The 22,675-nt window shown below is 41.3% G+C and overlaps 1 protein-coding gene across 1 annotated transcript in view; it reads right to left on the bottom strand.

Moving 5' to 3' along the window:
• Positions 1-22,675, bottom strand: part of MRPS35 (mitochondrial ribosomal protein S35) — a 59,278-nt gene that overhangs the window by 24,927 nt on the left and 11,676 nt on the right. Inside the window, exons 6-7 of the mRNA XM_050966260.1 lie at positions 16,746-16,855; positions 5,251-5,320 (exon numbers count right to left, since the gene is read on the bottom strand). Of these exons, the coding sequence (XP_050822217.1) occupies positions 5,251-5,320; positions 16,746-16,855 (180 nt within the window). The remainder of the gene's footprint in view (positions 1-5,250; positions 5,321-16,745; positions 16,856-22,675) is intronic.

Raw genomic sequence — 22,675 nt, 5'->3', positions numbered from 1 at the left:
GTTTGAATTCATCCTTCTTAAACATGGGAGACCAGAACTGCACACAGTATTCCAGGTGGGGTCTCACCAGCGCCTTATATAACGGTACTAACACCTCCTTATCTTTGCTGGAAATACCTTGCCTAATGCATCCTAAAACCGCATTAGCTTTTTTAACGGCCATATCACATTGGCGGCTCATAGTCATCCTGTGATCTACCAATACCCCAAGGTCCTTCTCCTCCTCTGTTGCTTCCAACTGATGCGTCTCCAATCTATATCTAAAGTTCTTATTATTAATCCCTAAGTGCATGACCTTGCACTTTTCACTATTAAATTTCATCCTATTACTATTAGTCCAGTTTACAAGGTCGTCCAGATCTTCCTGTATGATATCCCAGTACTTCTCTGTGTTAGCAATACCCCCCAGCTTTGTGTCATCCGCAAACTTTATTAGCACATTCCCGCTTTTTGTGCCAAGGTCGGTAATAAAAAGGTTAAATAAGATTGGTCCCAGAACCGATCCTTGAGGAATTCCACTAGTAACCTCCTTCCAGCCTGACAGTTCACCCTTCAGTATGACCCGTTGTAGTCTCCCCTTTAACCAGTTCCTTATCCACCTTTCAATTCTCATATTGATCCCCATCTTTTCCAATTTGACTAATAATTCCGCATGTGGAACCGTGTCAAATGCCTTACTGAAATCTAGGTAAATTAGGTCTACCGCATTTTCTTTGTCTAAATAGTCTGTCACCTTCTCAAAAAAGGAGATAAGGTTGGTTTGGCACGATCTACCTTTAGTAAAATCATGTTGTACTTTGTCCCAATTACCATTGACCTCAATGTCCTTAATTACTTTTTCCTTCAAAACTTTTTCCAAGACCTTACATACTACAGATGTCAAACTAACAGGCCTATAGTTACTCGGATCACTCTTTCTCCCTTTCTTAAAGATAGGAACTACGTTAGCAATTCTCCAGTCGTACGGTACAACCCCTGAGTTTACTGATTCATTAAAAATTCTCGCTAACGGGCTTGCAATTTCATGCGCCAGTTCCTTTAATATTCTTGGATGAAGATTGTCCGGGCCCTCCGATTTTGTCCCATTAAGCTGTTCAAGTATGGTTTCTACCTCAGATGTGGTAATATCCACCTCCATATCCTCATTCCCGTTTGTCTTCCATGATCCCTAAGCTCCCCATTAGCCTTATTAAAGACTGAGGCAAAGTACTTATTTAGATATTGGGCCATGCCTAGGTTATCCTTAACCTCCTTTCCATCCTCAGTGTGTAGCGGTCCCACTTCTTTCTTTGTTTTCTTTTTATATGGCTATAGAACCTTTTACTATTGGTTTTAATTCCCTTTGCAAGATTCAACTCTACTTGGCTTTTAGCCATTCTCACTTTATCCCTACATGTTCTGACCTCACTAAGACAGCTTTCCTTGCTAATCCCACCCTTCTTCCACTCCTTGTAGGCTTTCTGCTTTTTCTTAATCACCTCTCTGAGATGCTTGCTCATCCATCTTGGTCTACAACTCCTGCCTATGTTTTTTTTTCCCCTTTCTTGGGATGCAGGCTTCCGATAGTTTCTGCAGCTGCGACTTAAAGTAATTCCAGTCCTCCTCCGCATTTAGGTCCACAAGTTCTTCAGTCCAATCCACTTCCCTAACTAATTTCCTTAATTCTTTAAAGTTAGCCCTTTTGAAATAAAAAACCCTAGTCCCAGATTTATTTTTGTTTATCCTTCCATCTAGTTTGAACTGAATTAGCTCATGATCACTTGAACCAAGGTTGTCCCCTACAACCATTTCTTCTATGAGGTCCTCACTGCTCACCAAAACCAAATCTAAAATGGCATCCCCTCTTGTCGGTTCTTCAACTACTTGGTGAAGGAATCCATCAGCTATCACATCCAGAAAAATCTGATCCCTACTATTCTTGCTAGCACTTGTACTCCAGTCTATATCTGGGAAGTTAAAGTCTCCCATGATCACACATTTCCCATTAGTGTTTACTTCCTTAAAAACATTAAAGAGGTCTCTATCCATATTCAAATCAGATCCCGGCGGTCTGTAGCACACCCCAAGCACTATCTCAGGGGAGGCTCTAGTAGCTCTCTTTCCCAGTCTGATTTTTGCCCAGACAGACTCTGTCTTGTCCATTCCATCACTTCTTATTTCTTTACAGTTAACCTCCTCACTGATGTACAATGCTACTCCACCACCTTTGCCTTTATTTCTATCTTTCCTAAACAGCACATAGCCTTCAATACCTGTACTCCAGTCATGACTACTATTCCACCACGTTTCTGTTATCCCTATAATATCCGGTTTCACTTCCTGCACCAGTAGCTCTAGTTCCTCCATTTTGTTCCCTAGGCTCCTCGCATTAGTGTACAGACATCTTAATTTTTGCCGTTTGGCTTCACTCACATTCTGTACCCTGTTAGGCACAGACATTCTACCACCAAAATCACCTGTTAGTCTGTTATCTACACTACCCTTCCTCCTTATGCCAATTCTTCTGTCCATGGCTGTATCCCCTCTTACTTTGTTTACTTCCCTCTCAAGGTTAAATTCCGGCATGGAGATCTCCCGAACATCTCCCAACCATCTCCCCCAAATTTCTAGTTTAAAGCTCTCTTAATCACGTCAGCGAGCCTCCATCCTAGAGTCTATTTCCCTCCTTGCTCAGGTGAAGTCCATCCCGAGAGAACAGTCTTCTGTCCGTAAATGCTTCTCAATGGCCATACATCCCAAAGCCCTCCTTATAGCACCACTGCCTGAGCCATCTGTTGATCGCCATAATCTTGTCACACCTTTGTCGCCCTTCTCTAGGAACCGGCAGAATCCCACTGAAGATCACCTGAGCCTCGATTTCCTTAAGCGTCTTCCCAAGTCTGGCATAGTCTCCCTTGATACATTCCAGAGAGTATCTACCCGTATCATTTGTTCCCACATGAAGGACAATCAACGGATTCTTCCCCGCTCCCGCTAGTATCCTTTTCAGCCTCAGGTCCACATCCTGTATCTTAGCACCCGGCATACAGCACATCCTTCTGTTCTCCCGATCAGCTCTAGTCACAGGCCTGTCTATTCTTCTCAGTAAGGAGTCTCCAATCACGTAGACCTGCCTTTTCCTGGTGACAGTGCGCTTCTCCGGTCTATCTCCCGCACCCACCAGCTGCAAGTCCTCTCGATTCCTATTCCCCCTTGCAATCCTCCTGGGGCTCATATTTGGTGTTGCCTCCATTGACTCCTCCCCTCCTCTTGCAGGACTATCAGCTCTTCTCTTTTTCCTTCCCCTCTCTCCTTCAGCGACCACCTGCTGTGCCCCTTCTTCATTTTCCAACTCTGCAAACCTGTTCCTGAGTTCTATTTCTCCTTCACTGGCCTATCTTTTCCTCTGCCTGGTTCTCTTAAGTCACATGCTTCCACCGTCCACTTTCCTCCCCCAGCAGTCTCTCCTCTGAATTCTTTGGTCCTGCTTCCATCTGCACATCTGAGCTTATCCCTTCAGCCCCCTCGTGTCTGTGCTCCATCGTCTGCTCAAACCCCCTTCTGAACTCAACCAGAGTTTGCACCTGCATCTCCAGTCCTCGGATCTTCTCTTCCATCAGCTCTATCAGGCGGCACTTCATGCAGACAAAGCTCTTTTCAGGCGCCCCCTCCAGGATCATGTACATGCCGCAGCTTCCACATCCAGTCATCCTCATTGTGTCTTTCACTGCTGCCTCTGTATCAGTCATGGCCTTCCCACCTGACGCCTGGTAGTCAACACAACACAAGCCCCCAGCAGGCACCAGACCACCACCCTATCCCTTGACTTGCTTTTCAGTTCCTCTGTCTTAGTCTCCCCTGCAACCTCCCCCTGGAAACTCCCACTGAAACTCCCCTGTTTACAGCTCTGTTTGCTGGCTCCTGTGCTGCTGCCTGCCTGGCTGGCTCCTTATACAGGACCCCTAATCAGGTAAGCCCCGCCCCCTAATCAGGGCTCCGCTGCTTTCCCAGCACACTGCCCCTAGCAGCCTCCACACACATGCACACACCACAATACAATCCACAAACTACAAACTACAAAAACCTGCTCCTCCAACAGAACTCCCACTGCAACTCCCCTGTTTACAGCTCTGTTTGCTGGCTCCTGTGCTGCTGCAGCTGTCTGTCAATAGGAATGACTAGAAGTCATGGGAGAAATGGATATACTAAGTATTAACGAGCCAGTTGAGGGATACATTTTGATAGAGAAAAGAGTATGGATTGAAAAGTTGTTTTATGTCCACTTGATGACCTATATGAAACAGTTATTTATTCTAATTCCTAATGTACTAGTGTTCTTGTAACATATCACAACTGATGCTCCTACGGACAGCCTCAGCAATTAGGCAGTGAGGTGGGTGGGGCCAACCAAAAAAGAGAGACCCTGAATTGGAATAAATGCAAAAATTATTGTCCCTCTACTCACCATAGGAGAATATTTCACTCACCACAAGGTCACTACTTTTGTGAAACTTACTAGGCACAGACCCGTTTTTAATTAAGTTGTACACATTAAAAGCAATGTGTTTTGAATATAAAATATTCCCCAAAAGGGAAAAAAGCATATTTTAAGACAAGTGTAAGATTCAAATAATCTGTGACACCTTTAAAATAACTTCATTCATTGCTTAAAAACAAATTTGATTTTATCACTTGAATATTTAACTAATTAACTTGTAGTTTTTAAACACAAGTCTGTCAAATTATTTTGTTTCCTGCTTCTCTGTATTTTGCTTTGGGTTAAGATAATCAGGTATTATAAAACCACATTTTAAAAAAAACAAACAAACATTTTAAACTGATTTCTTATCTAATTTTCAGTGTGTGCATTTAATAGCCAGTTGAAATCTTTTGGAAAGCTGTTTCATTTCCATTTAGCTTTTTAATACTGCATCAAGATAAATGCAATCAAAATTATTCCTAATTCCTGTCAGAACAAAAGGAATTTATTTAAGACCTCCTGTGGGGTGATATTTATTGTGGGCATATGAAGTCAAGTAAACAATAAAATAGTGGCATCCTGGAAAGGTATTAGAAGTGCTTTCTGTCGTTCACGTTGGACAGAACAGGGCTGTTATGCTTTTTGTAAATCTTCCAAGCATGCTGGAGCTGCAGAACGATTCCACCCACCACACAAGTCAGGATTTTTAACTAAATGTGGTCCTAGGTGAAGCATTATCTTTTCTGAATTAAAAGCACTGTTTATTTTGTTAGATATGTTCATTTGCTTACCCACGATTCATGGTACAAAACTGTGAGGAGGTAGATTCCATAGTCATAGTTCTGTCTCCTTAACGGACACCTGAAATTTAAAAACAAAGGATGCATTATGACATAGTCGCTATTCTGTTTTTGGAAATTAAGAATACATAGCTAAGATTTTTGTTTGTTTGTTTAATCTGTGTCCTCAGACTCTGGGAAGATTTTGTATCATTTCAGTTCCTAGTCAATTGCCCATTGTACATTTCTGAATTAAATTTGATTTATACAGATTTTCAGGCTTTTAGCGTGATGTCAAGGAAATAGTTCCCTCAGTGACTGATCTGCATCTGCTCAGTGGGAGAAAATTATGACAATAAACTAGAACCGATGGGGCACATATTCAGCAACCATTCAAGTCTCTGCACACTCTTGGCCAGAGCCAGTCTTCAATGAAATTCTGCTTTCATCAAGCACAGTTAAGTGTAGACAGCATGAGATTCTGGTACTGAGAAAAATATATTGTTCAGTTAGCGAGTGAAGAAAAAACTAATAAAACTTTGGCGTCTAATGTAAGAAAACTTAGATCAACTTAATACCAAAGTTAGAGAAAGACGTTCCCAAGTGTAAGTAGCCAGAAAGGGAAGGATACTGCACAGACTATGGTGTGCATTTTTTTGCCTCAGGCCAAGTGCTTTAGGTATGCATCAGGCACAAACAGGTTGTGGATCTCAGAACACAAGTAATGCACCTTGAAACCAGAGATGCTGATCTGAAGGTCCAGAGGGAGACTGAATTACTTCCAGAAATAACATAAGGACACTAAGACAGGCTGTCACAATCCTTTAATTGAGGAAGCTGGTGTTAAACACACTGTATTAAGTGATTTCCTGGGCTTAGGTAGGGCCAGTACAGCACCTCTTCTGCTCCAAGCTCTCAGGTAGTCCTACAGTCCAGCAAAGTAGGCAGTGCAGCAGCCAGTGACACTTTCCTTGTCCCTCCATAAGGCAGGAGGTGGTGTCAGCAGGGGAGGTAGTACCCCTCCTACTCTATTTTTCCAGTGTTGGACCTAACTATACCTGGAAGTTACTGCCAACCTCTATAAAAGTTTGAATGGAAAGGGAAATACAAATGGTATCCATAAAAATCTTAATTCCCAAGCCTAAAAATGTAAAATGTACTAATAAGTTTATACTACCAGCCTCTGGATCAGGAAAGATATTGCATGTGCAATATTGAGAGAGATCCTAGAGACAACTAAAATTTAATAAACTAGTAATAATGCTTGTTTCAAGTACCCACTTACAGAAAGTGTACCAGTGTCATACCAGGACAAGGTTTAGAGAAGCTATTTCTCAATGTCTTCATATAACTGCTTTTTTGGAAAAGCTACGTCTATGGCATACAAGAGGAGTAGCTATGCCAGATTTAGTCCGAAGTTAAACACAGGAGCAAAGTAATTACAGACAACGCACTAAGTAACAGTGAGAGTAGATTTAAAATAGGAGGCTACCTGAAAAGACCCTACATTAAAAAGTGAGGAAGTTAAAATTCTTTCACTCAGCAAGGCAATTACTTAAGTATTCCCTATAAGAATCACAGAAGGTATGCATGGGGGGGAGAGGCATGTCCACCTAAGTCCCCTAAAAAAGCAGGAAAGAAAAAAAAATCAGACTACGATTAAATGGCAAAGGACAAGAGAGTATTTGAGCCAAACAGGTATCCTTCAAAAATTGAAATCCAGCTAAAGTGAAGCCAATAAAAAGGAACCAGCTATGGCAGGAAAAAATGTAAAATGGGCAAGAGGGAATTTTGGAAGAAAATAACTAAAGGAAAAAAAAAGAGCCGAGAAGTTTAAGTATTAGAAACAGGATGCCTACAAGAGAATTGTGGGGATACCAGGGAGCAAGGGGGCTAACTGATGACAAAGGGATTTCAGAGAAACGAACATTTCTTCATTACCAAGGACATTGTGGTCAACTTGTTCTTTTCAGGTAACAAAGATGAGGCTTTGTCAGAGACTAAGTGTGGAGTATGTCTTCACAGTTAATGCAGGTGATCGGCAACTGGATCTGGGCACCTGGTAGCCTTGCCTGGGTATAAGGCTCCCTACAGTGAAAGTCCTACTTGCATTACTGTGTTTTCTGTTTCTGCAGTCACCCACGATTCTGTGTGCTAAGCCAACCTAGGATTCTTTCTCTGTCAACTGCAGAAGAACTTGTCTGTTCTTTGGGGGAATTGTGGGACACACACCAAGGACTGTCAGCACTCAACTGACTACCCGTATCCTCACTTCAAAACAGACAGGTGACAATGATCTGCATTAAACTGGAGCTTGGGCTCTAACCTTTACCCACAATGGGTTAAGCTAGCCTGGGCTTGAAGTACCTGCAAAGCCAGGCCACAGGTTTTTAAACCAGGGCAGGATTTCTTCTGTCAGGATGGTTGTGGAACACAATCTGTTCTTTTTGTGCATCTGGAGTCATGGCTGCTAATTGTTGCTGCTTTTAATTTCCAGTAACCTTGTAGAGCAGACAGAATTAAGACTGAGGGTGTTGGTTTCTATTCCTTCTGTATTAACAGAACAGTTCATCAAGTTAAAGCAGCAAGACCTGTGCAAATTCATTACAAGCCAGAGGGTTACACAGATATAATTGACTCAGATGTCCCACAGAAAATTATTGGTGATGCGCAACATACAGACAACTCCTTTTGACTTACAGAGCCAGATACTTGGACAGCCAAAGCATGAAAAACTTCATAATCACAGCATGTTAGCAATGGTCACAAAGGTAAAGTCTACAATCTACAGTTTAAATTAGCTTAAATTGGATTTAAACACTTGCCAAGCAATGTCCTTACTCTGCAACACTGAATTTAACTTCTCACTATTTACAGAGTGAATATTTCTTCAAAGAACATAAGCCTTGTTTACATCATTACTTTCATAATAGCTGCAGAAGCCTTCAATCCCTCTATTTGTGCCCAGGGCTTGCTTTTAGTTTAGTGTAATTAAAAAATATCCAGCCTCCAAATGGGAGTTGGGCCAAACCACTCTGTCACCAAGTGAAGCCTGCCTCTATCACCAGCTAAGTAGCTTTGAGAACATAAAAAAATCTTGCTTCACAGGATCTTTAACTGGGGATTTTTGCAGTAACAGTTTGACTCTTAGTTATTTCTTAAAAATAAGATTGAGCACAAAGAGAACCGCACTGAAGGCAAAACTAAGCATCAGGAAAGCAACCTAAACTTTTAAAAAAGCAATATTAAACAAACGTAAGTCTTGTGATATACCAACATAACAGATTTCTCTCCCTCCTCAAGAACATAATCAGCATTGAGTATTGTTTTCCATTCCTGCACCTGGAGGTTCTTTACAGCCCCCTGGTGGAAGACGTTTTCATAAAAACAAATAACCTTGACTGAAGCATTTCTATCAACTGACAACAAATACTAAAAAACTTAAAAGGACATAATAGTTACACAAAATAACCTAGAAAGCATGAGCCAAAGAATTTACTAACAACAGTACTGAGAATGAAATGGGAAATAAAGTTAGGAATCACTGTTGTCACCACATAGAAATATTTGGACGACAACTCAAAATGTTTGGACAAAGTCTGAGATATATACATAAACCAGTTACTGAAATAGTGTATCCAACTAGTGTTCCAAACTAAATACACAAAATGCAGGTGTTCATGATTAATTCTAAATTTATCATAATTTGCTTCATATTTCTGAACACAGCTAAGTTGTACTTTTATTTTCAATTAACTTGAGACTGACAAAGAAGGGCTTTGAAATTCAGTTTAATTACAGGTTGTAGCAGAAAGGCTCAAGAAATATTAAAAGCTTTTTTATTCCTCAAGCAAAAAGTAAATACTTGTGCTATGTACTTTGCTGAGGCCATGATATTTGTCTGAAGCTTTTCTGAACACCGCAAGCCATTTGGAAAGGATATTTAATGAGTTTTTAACTTGAAGCTGCCAGATTATTGGAAAAATAAATTACTTCTGCAGGTGAAATGAGATGCATCATTATTTACTATTATTTACAATTCTGATGAGAATTTCCCAAAGGCTAGTATCTAAAATTCATAATTGATAACCATGATTAGAGAATTTAGTGTCAGCATCCAAGTTAGTAAGCTGTTGATAATACATTGAAATGCTATGTATGTTATAACTGAATACTGAACAAGTTGCATCATTCTTAATCAGCAAAAAAGACAGTTACTTACCTGTACTGTAACTGTTCTTCAAGATGTGGGTGCAGTCATGTATTCCATTCACTTGTGCACATGGCCCAGTGCACCAAAGTCAGAGAACACTGTGTAGCAGTACCCGCACAGGTGGTGCTCATAACCACTGGCCTTTTAGGCCCCCCCCCAAGCTATTTAAAGGGCAACTCAACCCTGACCTCTCAATTCTCCTTCATACCAAACATCAATAATTGATACTTCAGTGGAGAGGGGATGAAGGGTAGGTTGTGAAATAAACATCTGCATCCACATCTTGACAAATAATGTGACAGGATAGGTAAATATCCATCTTTTCTTCAAGTGATTGCAGACACGCACTCTAATCAGGTGACTCAAAAGCAGTATCAAGCGGAGAAGGGGCTTGGAGTCTACTTTAAAGAGCAACTGCAAGAATGCCTTCCCAAAACTCAAATCTGATTTGGACACAGATGTGACAGCATAATGTTTGGTAGAAGTAGGTATGGAAGACCAAGTAGCAATCCTGCAAACTTTAATAAAGAAACGCAATCTTGGCCAAGCTGGTGTGATGAGAATCCATCTGATGATCCATCTTTATCTCAGGAATGATTGGGATCAGGGGAAAGCATACAATCAGGACTGATCCACTATTTAGATTAAATGAATCACTCAGGGAACACTGACTGATACCTGCTCAGGACCTGCACTGCTTGTTGTCCATTGCAAACAGATGCAAAGATGGACCTCAGCACACTGTTCTTAAGAGAACAGTCATGATTCTAGGAGAAATTCCTGCCAAGACAATTGGCCAAGTAATTAGGCCCCTGGTAAATGAGAAACTGCAGGAGTGATGTTATCTTCGGTGCAGAGCTGCCAGAGCTTTGTCAAGAGATGAAGCAGCTGACTGGAGTGAGCTCCCCCTTGCTTCTTCACATAATACATTGTGGCGGTGGTGGGTACATGAACTGCTACAGCCTTGAGCTGTGCTCAAAATACCTTGCAGGTATTGTAAATGACTCAAAGCACCAGGATGTTGATATGAAGAGATGCTTCCTGCTCCATCCTCAAACCTTGTACCTCCAATTCCCCCAGATTTGTTCCCCAATCTATTGTGGAAGCACTAGTAATTATGGTCCTGTCCAGGGCGATGGGGGCGAACGAAGGCAATACCCTGGCATACACTGCTCTGAACTAACCATCACTGGAAAGAATCCAGACCTTCTGGAGGCACTCAAACTTGACAGTCCAATGCTTGAGAATTTGGGTGATAGATAAACTTCAACCACGCTTGAAGATGACAAAGGTGCAATCTTGCATGCAGGTCCAAATAAGGGTTTGGCTACATGACCAAACAGCTTCAGAAGCACTCAGACTGGAAGAGAAGCGTGAGAGCAGACACACAAACAGGTGACTAACTGCCTGGAATCACTCATTTGGCAAAAATGCACTCAAGTTTGCAGAATCAAAGAGGACCCCAATGAGCTTGATTTTTTGAGGTGGTATTAATGTCAACATTCTCTTGTTCAAGATCAAACCCAGACTACTGAAAAAGGCTTAATGTGAATTGGACATGTGAGAGGACTTGTTCTCTTGACTTGCCCCTCACTATGCAATTGTTCAAATACGGGACATGAATTCCTCTTTTTCTGAGGTCTGTTGTCACTACTGACATGCATTGGTAAAAATGCAAAAAAGAGAGGACAGATTAAAGGGTAGCACTGTGTACTGATCATGTTCACCTGCCACAACAAGTCTCAAACGTCCTGTGGCTTGGGAAAAAAAAGAGTCACTATGTGGAAGTAGGTATCCTGAGGATCCAGGCCAGCAGGCCAGTTGTGATTTAACACAGAAGAATAGCTGCTTAGAGTGACCATATGGATTCTCCCATATTTGATGCATTTGTTAAGAGGAGAGATTGAGAATAGGTCTCATCCCTCCTTTGAATTTGGGGACCAGGAAATACCAGGAATAGAATCCTTTCCCCAGTGCTGCAGAGAGACCTCTTCTATAGCTTCCAAAGGATGCAGAGTGTGGACCTGCTGGAAGAGCAATGGCTTGTGAGAGCAGGTCTGAAGAGGGAATGAATAGAAATGTAGGGAAGAGGGATGCACAGAGATTGAATGGCACAACCCCATCTCATGGTGCTTAGGGCCCATTTGTCTATTACTGTATCTCAAGAATGGATAAAGCAAGACAGCCTGTCCCCAACCTGAGCAGACAAAGGCATGGATGTCACAACTGGAATGCTGCCCTGGATCTAAAAGTCAAAACTGCTGCTTGCTCACTGAAGGATGACTAGCTAGTTGGCTGAAATTAGATCCAGAAGGCCCATTTCTCCTCCAAAATCCATGTCCTCTACAAGATATGTTCTGCTGCATAACAGGGAAGAGCAACTGCCAGAAAAATAGCTGATTGCGATATTCATGCTGTTATTGCTGACCTCTATAATGACACCTCCTTGTAGCTGGTGTATTGTCAAGGACTCACAGGCCCTGTGCTCTCTCAGCTCCATACGGTCCCTCAGAGTAACCCTCTTCAGTGTGACAGCTTTCCGTGAAGCTGCACTTTCTCTCTGGGGCTAGGCCCTCTGGCCCTGCCACCTCCTGGAGCTGTACCTCTAAGACTTCTGCACACCTGTCTCTCTCGCCATGGGCCCTCTCATGGAGTCCACTCTCCACACCCAAAAGCAACAATGCAACCTTGATCTCTAGACTGCAGTGACTCTCAGCCAGCTTAAAACAGAAAAGTTTATTGAATGTCTGAACCCAGCACAGGAAGTTCTCAGGGCCCACGGGTCCACAGTCTATCTGGGTCTGCCCCAGTCCCAATGGGCTCAGGCTGCTCTCTCAGTCCCCAGTCCAGCCGCCCCCTCCTTCCAGCCCATCATCCTATATTACCGTCTCCAACAGCCCCTCTGCCATCCTTTGTCTTCAGTCCCAGGGAAAGAGGCCATCTGGACCCTCTCTCTTGTCCTTTGTTCCCCCACTGGTCAGAACTGGTTGACTTTCAAGATGGGGTGGGCCTTCTAGTCATCAGCTGCTAGGGTACCCAATCTCCACGTTGTTACCCAGGCCCCTGACTGCTAAGTGAGGTCACACCTCCTCTGCAACAAACACCCTCTCCCACCATCTCAATAAACATGCAGCACACAGGGAAACAGACACACACAGTATTCATGCAAACCATTAAGAGAATTCCCTACTTTTTCACAGGTATAAACCCCCACAAACAAAGTAGCCCGAGAGTCCTGCAAAGAATGTAAAGTCTCTTCAGTTTTCTACTGAAACAAAAGCCAATCATCAAAAGCTAAGTCTACTGTGCTCTGCTGAACATCAGATCTTCTGGAATTCACAACCATGAGGCCCTTCTCATAGTCACAGCTGATCCCATAGCTCTGGAAGAAGTGTACGACACATCCAGGGCTCACTGCAGGAAAGCTTTGCCCACCAGATGACCTTCTGCATTGAAAGCTGTAAACTCTTAAGTGGGCATTTCTGGCAACTTATCTGAGAGTTTGAACTTAGTGACAATTGATGATTTGCAATGCGCAGTTGTAATCATGAAGTTGTGTACATTTTTCTCCCCATCAAGTCCCTCTTCTCAAATTCTTTGCCCCTGGTGGTGGACTTACATCTCCCTGTCATGATCTGTCATTAATGCTGTTACAATGAGTGAGCTATGAACTGGATGGGAACAGAAGCACTCAAAGCCCTGCAAAGGAACATAACACTGTTTCCTAGACAGCTTTGCTGTAGGTGGTAATGAAGCAGGGATATTCCACAAGGACTTGGTAGGCTCCAAGAGAGCTTCATTTATCAGGAAAGCTACCCTCCCTGGAGCTAAAGACTTGAGACTACCCAGCAATTTACATGTATTCTGCATAAACTCATCTTGAACGCCCAAGGTGGAAGCCATGTGCCTCAGGAGGCCCTGCTATAACTTAATATCCTCAGGCACAGGTGAAGAACAGTCCAGTATCCTAGGGTCATCAGGTGAGCAGGAAGTAGAAGGGGCTGGGGCCACTGGAGGCTCCCGCATGAGAGCATCAGGCTGAACCAGTTCAGGAGGAATTACCTCAGATTGTACTTGTAGTAGAGATGGCTCAGGAAGATAAATTTTAGCCAGAATCGGCTGGGTTACTTTGAAGAACAGGATCTTATATGCCAAGGAACATCTCAAGAATTTCAAGTGGGCCACTGGGAATAAGGGTCACGGTGGCTAGTACGTACTAGGCCAGAGGCCCCATTCCTATTGTGTTAGGCAGTGTGGTATAGGATACTGATGAATGAGAAAGCTCTGGGACCAGATGATGCTAAGAGTACAGCAGAAGCTGCCACGGAAGCTGAATGCTCCTGACTTATTGGGGAATCAAGAACAGAGAGGCAGAGTACATCTGATACTGTCTGCTAGGCCAATGGCACAGAGATCGTTGGTGCTGACCTCAACAGTACAGTGTCCAACTGATCTTGGCACAGAACCAGTGAGCAGCTGGGCAACTCAACTCCATCTGGCATACTGGAGGAATCATGGTGCTGGTCAGTCCCTCTCTTGGAAGATGAAGAAAAATCTCTCTGACCTCTGGAATGGTCTCAGTCAGTCCTGTGGGACCCTGAGGGAACTGGGATTGTTTAGTTGGCAGAAGAGAAGAATGAGGAGGGATTTGATAGCTGCTTTAAACTAAGTGAAAGGGGGTTCCAAAGAGGAGACTGTTCTCAGTGGTACCAGATGACAGAACAAGGAGTAATGGTCTCAAGTTGCAGTGTGGGAGGTTTAGGTTGGATATTAGGATAACTTTTTCACTAGGAGACTGGTGAAGCACTGGAATGGGTTTCCTAGGGAGGTGGTGGAATCTCCTTCCTTAGGAGGTTTTTAAGGTTAGGCTTGACAAAGCCCTGGCTGGGATAATTTAATTGGGAATTGGTCCTGCTTTGAGTAGGGAGTTGGACTAGATGACCTCCTGAGCTCCCTTCCAACCCTGATATTCTATGATTCTTTCTCAGATGACTAAGGGAAGCATTGGACTTCGAACCCAGAGAAGTATCACATGTCAGCTCCGAAGAAGAGCATGGAGCTGGATGATCTGTGGACATCCCCAGTGCCAAAGTAGGCCTCATGGACTACACCACCTGCATTCCCTTTTGAAACACCTCTGCAGATGGAGAACCTTTCTATAACATGCTCTTCTCCCAGGCATAACAAACAACACATGTGGGGGGTCGTTACTGGGGATATACACCTCACACAACAGAATGTTTAAACCCCAAAATGAGGGCATTACCCAGGGTAACGATCTATCCTAAATAACTACTACAAATTAAACCTAGTGGTATTGCTAAACAATACTGACCATTACCTATATACAATAAAATACCAGAAAGCCTGAGCTGAAGGGGTCAGGCTGCCACAGTCCTTAAATAGTCTAGGGAGGTGAGAGGACCTTAAAATAGGCTAAAGGGTAAGAAGACATGAGTACCAGTCCTACAGGCACTGCTAGGCGACGTTCTCTGGCTTTGGTGCAAGGGGCATGTGCACATCTTAATGGAATACATACCTACAATCACTCAAAGAACTGTTGCTTGAACTCAAAGGCAAAATTCTTATCAAGACGAGTCTTTACTTTGCTGTTTCAATTTCACTGAAACACAACCCTTTACCATTAACTAAGTTAACTACCATTAATTGTAGAAAGTAGGAGAGATTGCTCTCAACAGAACCACTTTCAGCATCCATCTAAATGATTAAGGATCATGATGGAATCAACAGTCACAAAAAGGAGAGGGGAAAAAAGAGCCCCAAGACTTTTTGTCCACACTCTTTCCACAAAGCAAGAGTCCTTAAATGAACTGAGTGTAACTTGCTGTAGTACATTTCATTACAAGATACTTCACAGCACTTTACAAACAGCAGTTTGAATAGTGTACCTTAGGTCAATATAGAAGGCCTTGTAGATGGAGCAATAGCTTTCCTTCAAAGCCTTTGACATTAGAATCTATTTTATTAAGAGGTTAAAAATTAGCATTGCCTAAGACAGAGGTTATCAAACTGGGGGTTGGGACCCCTCAGGGGGTCGTGAGATTATTACATGGGGTTTGCAAATTGTCAAGCTCCACCCCAAACCCCACTTTGGCTCTAGCATCGATAATGGTGTTAAATATAAATTAAAAACACATTTCTATATATGGGAGGAGGGTCACACTCAGAGGCTTGCTATGTGAAAGGGGTCACCAGTATAAAAGTTTGAGAACCACTGGCCTAAAATAAAGGTTAGTCTTACTCTTTCAAAATCCAGTACGAGATTGTTAATTTCCATTACAGAAGCCATCTCAGACTGGCAGAAGGGACCTTAAGTTAACATTTTGCTACCAATATCAAATAACCTACCAAGTCAGTTTCAATAAAGAAGTTTACACAATTGTATTAAATAAATGATAGTTGTAACAGATAGTCAGTTGTGAACAACTTGGAACGCAAAGGCCTGTGACCAAAAAGTTACACCTTATGTTTATTTTAACTTCAGTTATGTAGTTTTCCACTGAAAGATACACACTATATATACATAACTTAAAAAAAAAAAAAAAAAGTGTAACATGATCAAGTGGACTGAACATGGGATTGGAAGCCAGAACTCTGAAGCTCTGAATTTGGCTCTAGTAACTTGCTATGGAAGCCTGAGTAACACTGAGTGTCTTAATTTCTCCAGCTGTAAAATGAAGATAATACTGCTGAGGTGCATAAGTGTTCTGATTACCTAGTTAGTACTTTTATATTGGTAGTGCTTTACAAACACTAACATGTATACATCAACAGATGTTACCCCATTACTGAATTAAATTCTGAATTTGTAGGACATTTTGGATTATCCTCTTAAATGCCAAAGTGAGAGATAGAAAACAGGGCAACCTGCTGAAATGTAACTATAAATAACTACAATGGTTAGTGACATTAATAGATGAGAGTTTTGAAGAGATGTTTGGATTGGAACAAAGCCCTTTTAGTTTTCTGCCTCATGCTCTTTCTATATAAAATTCATATAATCCAATTGTCACACATTTCTAAACATAATTTTAAGATAATGAATTACAAATATGCATTTCTCCAGCACCTGGTGATACTTTAAGACACTTATAAGATTTGCCATTACAAACATATAGTTGCAAACTGAAAACTTGTAATTGCATTTAATCAGTAGATTTTAGTTCAGAAAGAGATATGAATTTATTAAGACAAATTGACATATTAGTGCAACAGACCCTCACTACTTTCCAAAAGAGCCAATGCTACAGACATTTTTCTTGTGTTACCATACCTGTCTGTTGTAATGGTAAGTATATCTGTGTCCTTGCAGTACCGCTCTCCTACAAGTTTAATGAGCTTCTTCTTTGCATGGTCATCCAAGTTCAATTTGGAAAGCTTAACCTTGGAGTACAACAGAAAACATCTTTAGTTCTTTTGCAGATCCAATCCACATATACAAACAAGATGTTTTTAGAATTAGTTAGACAATATCTTTTACTGAGGAATTAAAAGCCAGGAATTGAGATATGTGCATTCATAGAATTCTCCTTAAAAGCATTACTTGTCAAAAATATTTAAAATATAGACAAGGGACCATTTGAGAACAAAAAGTTTTGGGGTGAATTTGTCTGTCTCTCCTTTTATCCAGACACAGAGAAAAAAAAAACAGGTATGTGTTGCAGATCACTAGGATTACTACTCAGATATTTCAAAAATGCTTGTCCTAAGTGTCTAAAAAACAGGATGACATTAAAACAGATGCACTGACAAATGCAAGCAGCTGTAACACAACCCACAGAGTTTTCCCCAGTAGTTCCTGCATCAAGCCTATAGTCCTTAGATGCATAGAAAATAGCTTTACAATGCATAAGCTGAGGAATCCAGCTAAGAGGAAATCAACCTGAATCTACTTATTATATACAGAACCTAAGAAAATGATAAACTGGTACTAGTGGCTATAAACTACTTGAAATCACTTTGGCAAATAATGGATTCACAGAATGCACCTGTACAAGGATATCAGATTTCAAGATGACAAAATTTTGTTGAGGAGTGGTGGGAAAACATTAGAATCCACCAGTGTGAAAGGCAGTTAAGGAATTCGAAAAGGCTTTATGGCTAATCAGCAATGGACTAATTCCTCTGAAAAGGAACAATGCAAGGAACAAGCAGCAGCCATTGTAGCTCTTTGAGGGACTGCTCAAAGATCAGAATCAGGGCTTGTCCACGAGGTGACTCTGTGCAGCAAGCTGGATTATAAATCTGTGGTGCTCTAGCTTGCTGTGCATTAACTGGCCATGTGGACCCTGCTTCTGTGCACTAAGAGTACCAGAACATACTGACAATTAAAGAAGATGCAGTGCTGTTGTAGTCGTGTTAGTCCCAGGATATTAGAGAGACAAGGTGGGTTAGGTAATATCTTTTATTGCACCAACTTCTGTTGGTGAGAGACAGAAGCTTTCAAGCTCACACAAAGCTCTTTTTCAGGTCTGGAAAACTTACAGAGGCTATGTCTACACTACAAATTACTTCTGTATAACTTACATCACTCAGAGGTGTGAATAATCCACACTCCAAAGCAACAAAGTTATACCAATCTAAACGCTGGAGTGGCCAGTGCTGTCGGTGGGAGAGCTTCTCCAGCCAACATAGCTACCACCTCTCTCAGAGGCAGGAGTTAAGCCGAGAGGAGAGCTCTCTCGTATCCTCTTAAAGCATCTTCACCAGAAGCGCTACAGCAGCATTGGTGCAGCTGTGCCGCTGTAAAGCAGACATAGCCTCAGTGTCACAGATAAATACAAGATGGGACAGATTGTTTAGTATAAGTAGATGACACATATTTCAAGGGACCATTCAAGGTGAAGTGGCCTGTTGACAACCCTCCAGTCAAAGGGAGGAAGGGAAGGGAAGGGATTTGTCAAGAAAAGGCAGACAAAACCCCCAGACTGAGCGCTTGTACACACTCATGCTCACTTTGGTATACCTCAAGTTAAACTGGGGTGTGAAAAAGCCACCCCCTGAGCAACAAATTACACCAACCTAAGTGCCGGTATGGATAGTGCTATGTTGAGGGGAGAAGCTCTCCCACTGACATAGCCACCACCACTTGGGGAGGCGGAGTAATTATGCCAACAGGAGAGCTCTCTCCCGTCGGCATACAGCGTCTGCACTAGCAGCACTACAGCTGTGTCACTGTAGCGATTCTAGTGTAGACTAGCCCTGAGTCAATGCTAGCTAAAGGGTTAAAAGAATTGGGAGGCTTTAACAAACTTCAGGAAAAAAGTACTAGATTAATAAGGAGTAGGATTAAACTAAGGACTCAAGAATGGCTGAGGCACCGAACTTGGAATATATGACTTCAACCAACAAGGGAAAAAAAGGGACAAGGAAGTTTAGCACTAAAAATATCACAGAAGTAACTTCACATAACCTTTTACAAATACACAAAAGCTATGTTACCTATTCTGGAGGTCTTATGATTTAAGAAAAGAAGGCAATGCTATTGCAGAAGTCTATGTAAGAACAATTTCTATAATTTTAGCAATGTGTAGAGGAGACAGGCTTACAGAGAAAATGGAATCTGACAGCATGTGACATCACAATCAAAATATTTGACAAATGACCTAAATGTGGATTACCTGTATTTTGTTACATGACACCACAATTTATACATTTTATTTTAAACTGTACATTCCGTTTTAAACAAGGTTCTGTCTATTAACTACGTTAACCAGTTTCTAGAAAGAAAATTAAAAAACACATTGTCACATGCAACTGTAAATTCACTCTACATGAATTTGAAACCTGGACCTTCAGATCCCACTACAAACCTTAAACAAATGCTGACCTCTATGTGGACTAGCCACTAGATGGGGACTCATCACACACACAGTCTGTGGGTTACATGACTACTTACTAGGCAAGCATTAGAATTTTGGACATCAGAAAAATTGAGTTCTTACTCTTGCTTTAGGAGAGAATGTGGTGCAGTGACTGGAGACTGGATAACCAAAGCACATATCTAGCACATTCAGTCTGAAAGGCAATTTGAGTGGAAGAGAGCTCTAATCTCAGTACTGCCTGCAATTTCCTTATGCACTCTCTGTAAAGTTACTTGTAAGAAGGGGATCCTGCCTACTTTTTAGTATCAGGATATGAGGTTTTAGTAATAAAGGGCTGTGTAAGTGTATGGAAATATAAAAAGCAGTCAGCAGATGTAAGATGTGAATTCTGTCTATTGCTTACAGTATGGGGGGAGGGGATCAGAATTTTCTCCTATTGTTTAAGAGGCAGCCTGATTCACCCTAAAATCAGAATGTCGCACATGATCCAGTTCACTTGAGAGGTCTGGCTTCATGCAAGACAGACACCAGCGTCTGCAGGAGTGGGTCTCGTACGTTTAACACGATTTAAAAATGGAATCTCTTCCAGGAGAATGGCTATACCATCATAGAGCACATTAAAAAAGGTAATGAGTAAATACTTCTACTCTCATATGATTTTCCACTGGATCCTTAGGGTCTACAAAGAGCAAACTGAATGAGATCTTAGAAACCAAAGTTCTAAGTAGTTTACCTTTTCATTAAAGCTTCAACAATAAAAACCCTTCTCTAAGCCACCATTTAGAACAGTTGAGAGGACATTTCTACTGCCAGTTTTAACACATTTTTGAATGACCGTCGTCTTCAATTAATTATTTTGTGGCTAAAGTTTTGGCAAACATTCTTTGTCAAATACTTCTTTTAAGAATAGGTCAGTGCTGCAGAAAGCGACGTGAATAGATTATGCTATGAGCTCTGAAGGGTTTCAGAAACTGGGTGGCAAACACACGTTAGTCATGATTTTACAGTGCCTATGTATGCTATTTATATACCAGGAGGTTCTGTTAAAGCAAGTTAGTGAAAACCACCAACCCAGATCTCAGGCATTAGCTCATATTTACCAACAATGCAAAACACTTCCATTGTAACATAGTAGTACTTTTCATACTACAAATTGTGGGGTATCAGTATCTTTTATACTCGCATGTGTATAGTGTAATTATCCCAAACTCATGACAATAAACACCTTCATAGCATTCTTGTATTACTGTGTTCCATAAGCAATATTTAACTGTCTGCTCAGTTTATGTTACAGGACGTTAAAAAAAAAAAAAAGATTTCATTTTTATTTCTGCTCATCAGGGCCATGTTACTATGACAGACATTTTAGGCAGTTAGCTAGTTCAAGCAGGATATTAATGTTACTGTTTCCAACTATCAACTAGACTGCTCCACACTGTTTTATGATAGTTAATGTTTATAAACTATAGTATCATTAATAGTGGATGATGTAAAATGACCGGATTATATTTTCAATCTTATAACACTAGATTAAACTAACATCTGACAAGATTCCTATTTGAGATTAGACTCAAGCAAGTGCACTGAAGGAGGAGGGAATAAAAAAATTGTGGGGACAAATTAAGATATTAAAGAGCCTCAATTTTTTTCTTCAAAAACAATACAATTCTGCACTTTTGTTTCATATAGATTTGCATATCAGAGGTTTCTTTATTCCATGGTACAATGGAAACTGTTGCAGCAAATACCTGCAAACTTATGATAAAATCTCAGTCATTGTTTGACCAAATGTCATCTGCTTTCCACCGTAACATCCCCCCTCCGCCGCAACCCCGCCCCCCCACCAGGCAGATTGTGTTGTCAGAGAATTAATCAGAGAACACTAAAGAGAATTCAATAATGAGGTCTCGGGTATGATCATTAGTGCTTGTTAAGCCCATATGGCTGGCTGTTTCATTTTTATTCTCTTTTTTTTGGTTGAATACTAATAAATAGCCACACACTGCCCTATAAACAGCATATCCTATGCTAATATCAGAGGACACACATTTCAGCTAGATAGGACTTTACTTAATTGTAAAGTACAAAATTGTTAGTTACTGACAAGTCAAATTCAGTTCCAATTCACAAATGTAGCGACTTATATCTAATGGGCAAATGAGAGGGAAAAACACTGGATAGCTCAGGCCACTAGACAGCTCAGAGGTAAAGTGAACCATTATTCAAAGTTAGCATAATCTGATGGCTCTTCTATAGAATTTACAACTCGGTGGTCTTCTGAAGTTTTTAACGGGACCCATCCTTATTATACAACAGAGCCCACTGTTGGGGGCTCAGACAAAGGGCTAATACAGAGGTCAGCACTCTTTCAGAAGTGGTGCGCCGAATCTTCATTTATTCACTCTAATTTAAGGTTTCGCATGCCAGTAATACATTTTAACGTTTTTAGAAGACCTCTTTCTAGAAGTCTATAATATATAACTAAACTATTGTATGTAAAGTAAATAAGGTTTTTAAAATGTTTAAGAAGCTTCATTTAAAATTAAATTAAAATGCAGAGCCCCCCGGACCAGTGGCCAGGCAGCGTGAGTGCCACTGAAAATCAGCTCACGTGCCGCCTTCAGTGCATGTGCCATAGGTTGCCTACCCCGGGGCTAATATCTCAGCCACAAAAGCAATTCTAAAGATCAGGCTGAAAAATGACAATCTCTGTAGGTCTGTTAATACAGTGCTTTTCAACAGCACTAAGTTCATTCCACAAAAACAGAGAGAGAGATAATCAAAAGCCATTTTCTGCATTATATACTTCACACCCCCAGAACCCATGTGTTATAATAGATGGTCACTGACAGCATTCTATGCATTCTTACTAAGTATTTGGATTTTGACATCAAGAGAGAGCACTCAAGCCAACCCTCATCACCCCGACCACAGGAAATGGAGATGGACCCTGGCTACCTCAACCAGGGTCCAATGCCCTTACTACCACTTTCCCCACCCCAAAGCCCCTATATCCCAAACCCAAAAAGTACACACAAGCCTTTAAGATTTCAAAACCAAATATACTCCTCCTCATGCATCCCAAAGACCTGCACCCCAAGGGACGTTAGTTTACACTAGAGGCACTGGTCTTGATTCTCCATACTTAGGATTTTCCATTTTCCACAACTTCCTTGTTATGTATGAAAAACAGTGTATCCTTCCCAACATTACAGTACTTATACTTTGAGTACAAAATGAATAATCAAGTCTGCTTATAGTTTAAAAATAGGGTCATTCAAGAAATTTAGCATTCCTCTCAGTCTTTCCTTTGTCCCAAATGATCTTTGTGGAATAACACATCCATACAGTTAAACTCATCTGAAATCTTATCTTGCCC

The sequence above is a fragment of the Gopherus flavomarginatus genome, chromosome 1, assembly GCF_025201925.1.
Source record: "Gopherus flavomarginatus isolate rGopFla2 chromosome 1, rGopFla2.mat.asm, whole genome shotgun sequence".
NCBI classification, from domain to species: Eukaryota; Metazoa; Chordata; order Testudines; family Testudinidae; genus Gopherus; species Gopherus flavomarginatus.
The sequence above is the reverse complement of the archived record's forward strand: the minus strand, read 5'-3'. Positions and strand labels throughout refer to the sequence as shown.